Source organism: Bradysia coprophila, unplaced genomic scaffold (genome assembly GCF_014529535.1).
Source record: "Bradysia coprophila strain Holo2 unplaced genomic scaffold, BU_Bcop_v1 contig_358, whole genome shotgun sequence".
In the NCBI taxonomy this organism is placed as follows: domain Eukaryota; kingdom Metazoa; phylum Arthropoda; class Insecta; order Diptera; family Sciaridae; genus Bradysia; species Bradysia coprophila.
Window position 1 is genome coordinate 3,121,348 of NW_023503616.1, and position 13,462 is coordinate 3,134,809.

Consider the following 13,462-nt stretch of genomic DNA (forward strand, 5'->3'; position numbering starts at 1 on the left):
AGAGAGAAAGTTTCTTATTGCAAGAAAATATTTTTTTCTTATTTGCTGTGGATAAATTCATGTTGTCATTCTTTTCTTGCACACAGGTGTATTTGGTGGAAAGAGTCAATTAAATACTTAGAAGTAGATGTATTGCGAAGTCATTGATATTGAATTGACTTCTGCAATATTGCTTGTGCAGAAACTATAAGAAAAGAGATGTAAGGTAAAGATTTATAAAATTAATGTGCAATCTAGGAAAGATGCAAGAAATGAAACAAATTAAGTAAGTAATTGACAATGAAGTTTATGTTTAAGTAGAAAATGCTAAAATATGCCTTGAACACAATTTCAATTATGTAACACATAAATGCCGAAATGAAAAGAAATTTAACCCAAAACACAAATAAAGGCTCCACTAAATTTGATAGCCAAAACATAACAGAATTTTCCGGTCATTATATTTCTACTAATAAGTACGAAAACGACAATAATTTAGAAAGATTGGAGTAAATTGTCTAAAAGTAATTTTCATTTCTAGTTCCGTAAGTCTCAGCATTGTAGAATTATTGTTAAAACATTGGCTGAGTATAATCTGACAAATCATAAAAATGCATTGTAAACGGGTAATAGTCCATTCTGTCGTTGTTTATATACAAGCCAAAACAGAATTTTATCCCTTCAAATAACACAATGATTTTTTTTAAAATATTTTCCTAATCTGTACACAGCGAATGATTTTCAACATTATGTTGAAATTTGTAAGCATCAACCGGTACATATTCAAACACACTCTCAGTAACTTACTTACAATTGTAGAAAAACGCACCAGTTGATTCGAAGTAAACTTAGTTACAAAATTGAGTAAACATACGTGTACTTTACCAATGGCAAGCCAAAAAGCAAAAGAATTTTAATTGATGACCATTTTTAGTATATCAATAAGTTAGGACTTTACCCGAGACCCAAGAATGTTAGTCACTCTGAACATTGGCTTTTGACATGACGCGAAACAGAATATTACCTAGATTTAAAAATAGAATTTAAGATAATGTTGTTGTAGTGTAGTGAAAATCTTTGAAATTATTATTTCTTCCTTACAGTGGACGCCATTAAAATTTAGGCGAAAATTTGCTTCAGCTGTTTTTCAGCTGGTCTACTAATACAAAGAAACCTGCTTTCGGGTGGAACAAATTGCACACACGCGCGTGGTAGTGGTAAACCAGTATAAAGTCGTATATGCAGTTTGGATGAGTATACCAGGTGAAAATCAGCTGATGCAAATTTCTATATCATTTTCACTGACTTACACTGTATGATATTTGCATTGATAAGATTGTGTTATAGATAAACCACTGATATCAATTGATTCAGAACAGAAATGCAAGTATTGCCTACTATACCTTCTTAATGATTTAACAACCAGATGCAATAAAGTGTTAAAACATTTATTAAAATAAACTGTTAAAATGAATTGATAATTGAGTTTTAAAATAAACGTTCATCCATAATTTATTGTCATTATTTACGCCACATTACCATATTCATTTCAATCAAAATTATTTATGGTCATGACTTTACACAATTTGTGATTCGTGTTTTTTCTAGGGATTTTTTTTAATGAATTAAATATTACTCCAATTATGATGTTACCGTTCAGCAATGGTCTCTTCCCTAAAGAATTGGCTTCAGTTTTGAATATCATGAAAATATTAATATCAACTGATCAATTTTAAATGGTTGACTATTTGGTAAAAAAGACAAAGTATTTCAATAAACGAAATCCACTGCTGCTAACTCTTTTTCCATTAATTCCTTTAACACCTCTAGTCGCTTCCGATACAAATATCCAAGTCATTGTCGTAAAATTTTCTAATGAGGATGTTTTGAATTGTTACCATAAAATATTTTATTGGTTGGTCGACCATGGTTTCGTAAATAGTACGGAAGAAACAAGTTTCTCTTCCATTTTAAATAAAAACATGAATTTTTTTGTCCAAGGTTAGATGAGTTTATTGCTTCTTCGGATGCAGTTTTACATTTCAAAACTAATTTATTGGACACACTATTCTTTGGTTCACTAAATATGAACAGAATTACCTATTGTTTGATATACCCACAAGATTTGCAATGGAGAAGAGTAGGGACATCAAACAATACAATACAAACACATACACCTAAATGATACCTGTCCTGAGAATCTTTCGGTATAGCAAAATAGCTTAGGGATTTAGACTTATTCATTCAATCAATTTGCTGAGAATACCGACGTAGGAACCAACTTCATGGGTCTATTGAAACTATCTTGCACTTGTTGTCTATAAGTTCTAAAGGTTTTGAACTAAGAAACTATGAACTAACTTTAAAAAGACATATTATGGAGTTTTTCATTACTTGTGCTGTTACCTGTAAGAGTGTTCTAAATATTGGAAACTTTATGAAATCGAACTTTTTTTATGACAATTATTAGTGCGTTACAATCTAGGTCCTCTCATCTTGCAGCAACTACAAGAGTAAAACAACAACTCATTGCAATTCAACATTTAAATTAACGTGTAAGTAATTAAACCAAAAACTAGTTCATTTGAACAAAAATTAAAGTAACTCACACCATTGACACACAAACATTGTAATTTCATTTTTAAAATTTTCAACAATCTACATGTTTCTGAGTTGGAGGTCTTAAGACGATTACGTGCGAATGAACATACAATAAATTTTAACGTAGAGTAGTGGTAAAAATGGTTTGACTTCCACTGTTTGAGCTTCTCCATTCATATTTACAAAACAGTCATTAGTCGTCATTCATCGGTGATCGGTGTGTTTGCTATCTTAATAATCAGTTTTTGAATATATAAGCTGTGATCAACGCATTATACATTACATCGTATTTTGTTATGTTATTCTGTGATTTATAACCGGTCGGACATTATCAAAATAAATTTGTTAAAATTTGATTTATTTGGAAAGAGGTTGATGTTTTGTAGGTTACACGACACGCATAATAACGTATAGTAAGAAACACTTTTGTTTATTTGTTTGAAAGTGAAAGTCTGGTTCACCAATTTTTTTTTTTACTTTGAAATCTAACCGAAAATTCTTTGTTAGAAACTCAATTTAAGTTTACATGTTTCGAATGTGATCAAAAGGAATGTAAAGAAGTGGTCGCCTTGAAAATGTCTGATTTTATTATTATTATTGAAATAACCTTCATACATGGTTAAAGGTTGTAGAGAAAAAATCTGTCTAAAATTGAAGCTTCAGACAGAGTTGTATTTTAATTACAATCAAAAAAACCCAAAGTGATTGACCAACTACGTGTTCAATGTGAATAATAGAATAGAATAAAAATATTTGTAGTAGCAAGTGCTAATTTGACTCAGAGAAGAATAGAAAACTAGTTTGGGTTTTAGAAGTGATTGCGGACAGTGCTTTCTATAAATTGGCTTTTTTATTCAGTTTTTTATTTCCATTATTTTGTTTCTCAACTTTGATTGTTTATATGATTGTATCATATGCACGTCATATTTACTTTACCTCTGTTCAATTGAAGCTTTTTCCTTTGGTAATTTAGTGTATAATATCATGCATCACATAAAGAAATATTATGTTGCCATATGAATACGTACCGTATGAGATGCGCTAATAATGTGAATAAGTAGCGAATTTAGTTGCGTTGCTCAATCTTTTGTATGAATTAAGAAATTTTTTCCCATGGATTAAGAAAATATTCGAATATTGCTTGCAATAACCATCATGTGTCTTTAATCCATGTTGATAATAAATTGTATGTTCAATGGAAATTATTTCAGACGTTAAAACTGCCCTTTAATTTCTTGTTATTTTGTAATATTTTATATCAGTTACAAACTCTCGTAACGGTTCAATATTTATGCCGATATTAGCTCATTATGTGTTTCAGCGCATGTATACGTTTCAAACTGTTGACATAAATTAATGAGTTCAAACATCATAAATACATTTTTTTTATTAATTTTGTAAAGCAGAAAATAATACAGTCAATCAATTTTAGACATTTCTACTATTTTTGATTCGGTTGACAAAATGCCTGTACCCGAGAGTAACGGTGAAGTTATACTAATAACAGGTAAGAAGTACATGCTACATACCGTTTGAATATGATAATCATACAAACATTGACCACATTACACTTAAGAAACAATTCCTCTTCTTTTCGTATTAAGTTTCTCTTTTATCCATAACGATGAGTACATTGTTATTATTTAGTAAAATCATTTGAATTAGTTATAGAACAATTACCATCAAAACAGTGCTCATTCCTAAGAGTTTTCGATTATAATCTCAGCCATTACAAATTCTCTGTACAGATTGATAAGGTAGTACCTCGTTTGGATGATAAGCGTTTTTAATTGATTAAGTGCAAAATCTATTACAACATTTGTTTAACAGATACTCTAAGCGTACACCAAATGTATCAACGCAATTAATATATTATACAAAGTTATCCGTTTAGAAACGGCAAGCATATCGCTTGACGATTATTCAAATCTGCTACTTCCTTTTCTTAAACTAATCTTTTTCTTTTTTGACTTCACATTCAATTTGACATATAAAACAAAACTGACCGTAGATCATCGCTTATTTTTGTCGTTGCTGTCGATAACAAATTATTATATCTAACGTTTCAATCGTCGAATGACTTCGACACTGTCAATAACATATCAATTAGTTCGTTCAAGATTGATCCTGGTAAGAAACGGAACCTAATCAATGCACTGAAAAAACAATTAATTTGTATAAGACATCAACTCTAACAAGCCTGTGTATATTTTACCAATGAAAGTATACTCTAAAAGGTATGGTCTGCTGTCAAAATTTGTGTGGAGCGGAGGAAATCGTGATTTTATATAAACAAACTCACCACTCAATGAAAATCATTAAAGGTTTGTTTTTTATATGAAATCGCTGTTTCCTCCGGTTTGTATGGACAGACCATACCTGGTTTGTACTATTTTAAAAACAAAAATGTGAATGAAAGATTCTAAAATTGAATAATAAAAAACATAAACACCAACCAAGTAAACTCTTTTTCGCGTTTTTTTAAATTATTATTTGCAATTGAATATATACAAATTTGATACACTTTTAATTAAAAAAACTGCAGTGGTATATGAATGGGATGATTTTAATTGCAATGAAAAAGAAATAGCCTCGATTTTCCATAAATAAATTCATTTTCAATTTTCTATTATAAAATTTTGTTAATTTATTTTGCTATTTGTGTGACAGGTGGTAGCGGCTTTTTAGGGCAGCATTTAGTGAAATTGTTGCAGGAACGTGATGATAATTGCAAAGAAATACGTATTGTGGATTTGGTGTCCTACACAAATCATTTGGGTATGTTAAAATTACCCCCCAATTGAAAATAATTTGTTTTTATATTTTTAATGGAATTGGACGGAAAATAATTATTTTATTTCGTTTTGGTTTATCGAATTCTGATTTTTCGTTTTCCATTTTTTGTGTGTATGTGTTTATTTTACATTTTTTTTTTCGCAGATCATTCCGAAACAAAACCAATCGTTTCATTCATTGGGGATATTTGTGAACCGGAAACAATCGAAAAAGCATTTCAGGGTGTTGACTGTGTGTTTCATTGTGCTGCTTTCATTAATTTTCAATTTCCGTCCGATTTAACTGAGTTAGAACGTGTTAATGTAAATGGTAAAATTCTGAACTAAATTTCGTATGCATTAATTAAAAGATTTAATTTTTTTCCAATTTTCGGAAAGGAAATGTTAGAGCTAAAATAATCTAATACTGAAATGAATCCCCTTTTTACAACGGATTTTATACGTAACAAGATATTCATAATACTCTACACACAGGTACCAAAAATATCATTAATTTATGCGTCAAATACAGTATACCACGTTTGATATACACGAGTACATCAGCTGTCACGATTCTGCCATACATGGGTAGAGCAACATTCGCATTAGTTATCAATCAAACGGAAAGCAAGGCAAAGACACCGTCAACGGATAGCGGATTTTTGATTCCGGGCTATTCATCATCGAAATTACGCGCTGAAAAGATAGTTTTAGCTGCATATGGAGCTACATTGGGCAATCATGTTGGTAAGGATAAATCAATTTCGTTTAAAGTTTATGTTGGAAAACATGATTTGGTAACATGTTCCGGAAAATTCATGCCATTTTTAACGTTGGACTGGAATGTGTTACCGAGTTATTTGGTTTATAAATGAACTTGTATCATTCAGCCATTAGAGCTGAATGACGTGCATCAGTGGATGCAGAGCGAATCATATTCGACTAATTTTTCAGATGAAATGTTGACCGTTGCCCTGCGTCCGACAATGATGTATGGTGAAGAAGACTACAAATTTATGCCTACGATAATGAAGGTGGCGCATAACTTTAATCAACAAATTCCGAAATTATTCGGACAAGGAGGGAAGCATCAAATTACATATGTCGGTAAGTGATTCAGCCTGAATTCTAGTTCCTCGTAGTATCAGTAAAATACAAAATTTCAAACACTTTCCCGGAGGCTAATGTAGAATTTTGATATAATATAATGAACACAATGAATGAAGATGTTTTTGTAGCTGGAAAACAAGGCAAAACTACAGCTGAGTTGATGTGTGAAGATAATCAGTAATAATAATTGTGTGGCGTTTCTTGGTACAATAAAATGCGTCCGTTTCTATAGAAATTTAAATTTTTATGTGTTTCGTCGATTTCGCTTCTTTTTTTGTTAGTGGGGAAGGTCACGTCAATGCAACTTGAAAAATTTATGAGCTAGAACAACATTAAAAAAGAAATCTTAAATTAGATCCGGTTGAATTTTGAAGAAACATAGACCGCAGATACTAAGTCGTAATATTTCATTCATAGTTCAAACAAAAGTTCAACAATACAGCCTCATTTGTTATATCATGTTCTCTGGTTATATAGGGCGACTTTTCTTAGAGCTAATTATTTTTTTTGTTCGTCGTTGTCGATAACAAATGATATCGACATTATGTGAGATGTTGGTCTCATAAAACTTTAACTGCATTATCAGAATGGAGAGCCAAGCAATTATTTTAAATCGGCCTAATGCTCGGCATGGGTATGGATGACGTTGTAGAGCCTAGAGGTTAAATGTATTCAGCAAACAATTAGATATTAATTGGAAAAATCATCTTTTGATGGTGTCAGCGATCGGCTGCACACAGACTTAAAAGTCATAGCTCGGTGGAGGCCATTTATTCGCGTTTTCCTTGAAAAATGTCCTTAGTTGAATTTTGCATGAAGCCGATCGCTGACACCATCAAAAGATATTTATTCTAATTAATATGTTAGCTGAAGAAACTTAAGCTCTACAACGTCAACCTTACCCAAGCCAAAGCTTTAGCCGACTAAAAAAATCGTTCGGCTCTCCTGTGTAGTATCACCACAATTTATAATTCGATTTGAGGTGCTTTCCATTTCCAATGTAATTCGTTAGAACAGTATCCTATTTTGCGTCACAAAAAACCGACTCAGCTAGGAACCAACACAGCGCTTTTACGTCGAGAATAAAGTTAGAGTTGAGTTGAGATCTTGGATGAAAAGCTGTTGTAAAAACTGAACCGAGCTAAAAAAAAATTGCGTCAGCCTAAATATTCGTGATGTCACAAATATTTGTATTAAGGGCAGGGTAAATTAAAATGATCGATTATGAAGATTTTTAGCGTATCGTGATTTGAAAACGAGTATAGAACTAAATAAAAAGCTTTCGATCAATTTGTATAACATTCACAATTTTTTTTTCGGTGTATTCGCGAGCGAGTCGAGCTTATGCGTGTGCATTGGAACTGTTTGTGTTTACATATAATAAACCTAACAAATGCAATATAAACAGTTCAAATGGGCGGTATATAAGACTATACTGGCTTTCAAATATGGATACACTCAGAGTCGATCATTTTGATTTGCTTCCACTTTACAATGAAAAACTGAACGAATTTCAAAAATTTTGTGATAACACAAATAATTTGTGCCAGCACAAAAATTGTCACTATCTTAAACGGGGTTTAATTGTGATGCAACTGCACATATGAAAAAATAACTTTATTTACAGAATAGAATTGTTTATGTCTAGATCGTTCATAAACAAAGTTCAATGAAAAAATTATAGAATTGCCTCAGAGCCTCACGGACTTGGTTTTTTTTTTTAAATAACATCTCCATAATATTTGCAAACAGTATATGTCTATCTAATTATAGACGCAAAATTACTCGATAAAAATCAATTGCCTTTAAATATAGTTATTATTAAGCAGCCGTTAAAATTAAATGGATAAAATATCCGAAAATATACCATGTCATTAATTGCGTGTCTCCAAGGCTCCAAGCGAAATTTAAATATATTTTATTTACATCTTTTTCGCATAAAAAAGCCCCAGAAACTTATATAAATTCTCTTAAAGATTTATCGTTAGCTTATTTTTACAAATTATACCCATCTTATAAATAGTAAATTGACATTAATTTCGCATACCAGCCCAACCACCCAGCATACAATTTAATTTCCACCTATATTTTTCCCTTGTTTGGAAAAAAAGAAAGTCTTTTCAATTTATTTTTCCTGTGCTGCGAAAAATGTACACAACACAATCACCCGCATATTTATAACAGCAGAAAAAAAACCCGAGAAACAAATAAAACCAAAAAGCAAAGTTAAAGAAGAAAAAAAGCACATTGTCTTACAAAATATTTGGTTGTTGAAAATATAATTTTTTTTTATTTGTTCTTAACATTTTCTTCGTTTTATTTAATTTCGTCTTTACTTTTATTTCGTTTTTCTCCCATCCATTTCAACAATAGGAAACGTTGCCTGGGCCCACATTCGTGCCAAAGACACATTGAAAAGGGAACCGAAAAAAATAGCTGGACTTCCGGTATTTATAACAGATGACACACCAATCGAAGACACAACCAGATTCTGCCAACGAATATCGCGTGCAACAAATACATTGAAATTGCGACCCACTTGGTGGTCAGTGCCAGCATTTTTCACATATTTTATTGCATTTATGTTGGAATTTTTCGTTCAACTGGCCAATCGATTGTATTTCGGTGTTAAATTGTCATTTCAGCCGCGTGCATTAGTCGCGTACTCATCGTCAATCATAATGTTTAGTCGATTGAGAGCATCGATTCATTTGGATTATGAGCCAATATTTACGGAAGATAAATCGATACAGAACAGCGCTAGTTGGTATGAAAAATGGTATAATGACTATGCGCTGGCGAAAAATACGAAAAAGAATAGTTAATTTTATGTTGTGCATTGGTTTTTGTATTGAAAATAAATTTATTTCATTAAAGGAATTGATTGCGTTTTCTGGTCTACCTCTATAAAACATACATACACGAACAAGAAGTTGGTCATTTTCCGATTAATTTAAACTGGTGCTGGAATAGATTAATCTTCTCTTTCCTCATTATCCATTAGACATATACACGTCCAATTGGCAGAGCTTCTACAATGAAAACTTGTATTCATCAATTTTTTGACCTAATTATTTATGAGGACCTAGTATAAAGTGTATTGTATAAAAGGAAAACGAAAGCCCCAAGTTTTTTATGTCTTAGTTAATTTACAAAATAAAAGGTTAAAAAATGGTGAAAACTCGAGTTGTTGTTTATTTGAGCCTAATACAGTACTTCAATGAAGTTCACACCTAGATTCATACAACGACAAAGTCGCGATATTTCAACACTAGTTAAGAAAATGACTATTACACTACAGACCTCATAAAGTGTTGCAATGGATTTAGTTATATATTTTACTGGGGTCGCAATGAATTTCATGTTTCTTGTAGTTCGATCAAATATTGTAATAGTACATTACTTAACAATGAGGCAAATGGTACTTCTTGTGTGAAATTTATCGATCGAGGCGTAGCCGAGATTGGTAAACACACAAGAAGTACCATTTTCATCATTTACCGCATTGTTAAGAATAGTATATTACTTCCAAGGTTCCAAGTTGTGTATTTGATAAGTGGGGTGTTACAGCCCAACCCGAAGGGGAGGGCTGTATTCCCCACTTGTCAAATAACAACTTGGAACCTCGTAAGTACAATGCTTTACGTGATTAGGCAAGGTAAATGAAAATGAAACATGCCGTAACACGTAAAGGTATTTTATTCAAAAGCTTGAGGTAAAGTTTTGGATCCGTGCAGTAAATTTAACTTTACCTCACGTTTTTGAATAAAATAGTTAGACAGAGGTTTAGATTTAAGACAGAGGTGCATAATCTACTATTGCACCTCTGTCCAAAATATCCAAAAATTTTGACGATTTGGATTATGTACGACGCCTTCGGCTCGGTACAAAACTTCCAATAATCTACTATTTCAACTCTAGGGTTGTAAAACATACATGAAAATATGAGATTTCTAATAGCACAGTACTTACCAATGTGACAAATGATCGAAATGGTACTTCTTGGGAGGGGTATACCGATCTCAAGTGAAAGCTATTGACAAGTGAGGTATTTTATTCAAATAAATACTTGTATGAAAGTTTCCCGGCCACTAAGTAACATCAACCTTACCTCACTTTTTTGAGTGATAGTAATTTCATGTTTTGTTTATGATTCTTTTAACAATTCCTCTGCGTGTCTATGACACTATGAATGACTTAGTTCTTTAAGTTCAGTTCATCCTCTTTACAAAACAGCATTTGTTAGATATTGTATCTACGTGAACGAGTTGTTGTGAAATCACTTGAATATGAGTGGTTGTTCACGTAGATACAATATCTAACAGCATTTTAGTAAGAACCATAAAATACATCATAGCACTCCAAGGTCACTGAAGTTCCCGTTAATTATAATATTTCAGAATATTGTAACGAAACATATAAAATCAATCAATAGATTCAATATCAATATTTCACTACATGAATTCTAAACGTTCTACAGGAAAAAGTGTTGTTGTAGACTTGACTACTGTAATTTTCACAGCTAACATCCATAGTCAATAGTCCAAACTATTTTTCAAGCAACAAACAGGGACTTCTAAAACTATTGTTATACCATCAATGCGTCAATCACTAATGCAAATTCCATGTACGCTTAAAAGTCTGTGATTATAAATGTAATTATTAAAATATTTCTATGACATTGTTGTACAAAATTTATACACTGAATTTCCGGTAAAAGAAAAATGAGTTTGATGAAAAGTTTCCAGGAACTTGTTCGTCATTTAGTGAGTGAATATTCTCTCTGCATCGTGCACGTTTTGAAAATGTTTTTATACGAAAAACATTCGTTCCTCCTGCTAACGGGACTTTTTAGTTGCGCTTGTGTTTCTGATATTCTTATCCCAGCCACAATATCACCAAAGGAAAATCTGCTTTTGAAAATTGTCAGTGATTTTGCTTTGAAATTCATTCAAAATCAAGCAACATTTATAACACTGATGGCAGCGTCATCCACGCCAGAACATGATCTTATGCATGAGGATATCATTAGAAATTTCATAAAGCTAAACAATGACAAATTTACATATCTAATCATTAACTATAAGATTCGTGTGACGAAACGGAGCACATTTCATCTGTTTTTGATCGAAACTTACAAAGACTTTAGGTAAAGTAAAGCTATTTGTGTCGTTTGGAATTGTCTTTTCATGATTTTCACATGTAAATTGCGAGGAGTTGAGCTACGAATTAGAATCGATATTTGATATTGAAAATCGTTAATGGACCATTCTAACCAATGTTGATGGTGATCATTATTCTAATTCAGTTTGTCTGCAGTAAAGTTCTACTTAGCATTAATCGCAGCAGTCTTCGAGCAAAACCACGCGATTTTTTCCTGGTTGTAATTACAAGCGTTAAAGACAACACCGAAGAATTCCTGAACGATTTATTTGAGGCGTCATATGCAAAATCGATTCTTACGATCAACTTTCTGTCACCACTTCAAAACGAATCGGCATGGTTGATGACCACATTCATGCCATTTGTCAAGAGTTGCAACTCCCTTCAACAGCATAATATTGCTATTTTGACGGAGCAAAATTATTCTATATCAGGATCTACCGATGTAATTTATCCACATAAAATGCACGACTTTCGGCAATGTCCAATTATAGCAGCAGTTTTCCACACACCTCCGTTCATAATTGTTTATTCGAATGGAAGCGACGAAACAGTCGATGGTATAGACACACGAATTCTGGGACAAATGGCACAAAAGTTTAATTTTAAATTAGTTTATCGAACGCCACGGGACAAACGAGGTAGGGGAACAATATATGCAAATGGTTCGGTTACGGGATGCATTAAAATGGTAAACGTGAGCTATTTCCGACGTTTTCAATTATTTAGATATTTACAATTTAGATAGTTGATCAAGAAGCCAACCTCACTGTCGGTGCTTATATGAGAACGCCATCACGAAGTCATTATATGGTACCGTCAGAATCATACATACAAGTCGCTCTAGGCTTTGCAGTTCTACCTAGTGAAGACATTTCGACGCCTATGGAAAGAATACTAGCTCCTTTTACAATGCATCTTTGGGAGTGTACTAGTCTATTGGTTACACTTGCTGTGATCATTATTTTAATTACAAAAACAATGACCCGCCGTTGGAGACACTTTGCTATTGGCGGTGATGTAAACAGGGCTCCAATTCTTAACATGTGGAACTCATTTTTGGGTGGTAGCATTGGCAATCCAATGTTTGCAACAGCTCGATATTTAAGTACATTTGCCCGTACCCTACTTGTTATATGGTCAACGGGTTGCTTAGTGCTGCGCGGTTCTTATCAAGGCGCTCTATACGATTTTATGCAACGAGAAGATCTCTCCTCACCTCTCGATACCATTAGCAAAATAAACCATTCCGATTGTGATTTGATAGTCATGAGTACAGCCACCTCTTCGCTGGATGAATTTTATTTTGATAGGAGCAGGTAAACGATTCGTTAATATTACTAATTTCGTACGTTCATGTTCATTTGTTTGAACCAAGGCACTTGACTTACAATTATTCTCAGCAAAGGATCTTCCAACAAGTGTTCGACAGAGAACTTACTGGAGCTGTATACTGTAACGACTTACAAATGAAGTATTTTAATCTATTGAATCCCCTTCGTCGCCTGCAAATGACAAAAGATCGACTATTTCTCATGTCTGTTGTTATTTATTTCAATCATGTGTCCGCTTTGCAACCGATATTCGACCAAGAATTGTTATTATTAACGGATTCTGGTCTCATCCAATACTGGGCACAAGAATTTACTGATGGAAGATTGGATAGCAAGAAAAACCGGCAACGCATACCTAAAAAACTAAATATACAAAATGTGCTCGCAATATTTGAAATTTGCTTGGGACTATTAACAATTTGCTTGCTTGTATTTGTTCTGGAAAAAATTGGAACGCGATTTACGTGGCTTAGAAATATTATTGAAAAGTTAACTTATTGA

The 13,462-nt window shown here is 32.6% G+C and overlaps 2 protein-coding genes across 2 annotated transcripts; both read left to right on the forward strand.

Annotated features, from left to right (window-relative positions):
* Window positions 1-2,764: 2,764 nt before the first annotated feature.
* LOC119081235 (3 beta-hydroxysteroid dehydrogenase/Delta 5-->4-isomerase type 2) lies at window positions 2,765-9,357 on the forward strand. Its single transcript, XM_037189963.1, has 7 exons — window positions 2,765-2,993; window positions 4,013-4,087; window positions 5,251-5,358; window positions 5,521-5,685; window positions 5,850-6,101; window positions 6,309-6,461; window positions 8,838-9,357. Exons 2-7 carry the CDS (start codon window positions 4,045-4,047, stop codon window positions 9,287-9,289), a joined length of 1,173 nt encoding a protein of 390 aa, XP_037045858.1. The 5' UTR covers window positions 2,765-2,993; window positions 4,013-4,044; the 3' UTR covers window positions 9,290-9,357.
* A 2,385-nt stretch (window positions 9,358-11,742) lies between these two features.
* On the forward strand, window positions 11,743-13,462 carry LOC119081594 (glutamate receptor ionotropic, delta-2-like). The gene is made up of 3 exons (XM_037190629.1): window positions 11,743-12,318; window positions 12,372-12,946; window positions 13,006-13,462. Exons 1-3 carry the CDS (start codon window positions 11,743-11,745, stop codon window positions 13,460-13,462), a joined length of 1,608 nt encoding a protein of 535 aa, XP_037046524.1.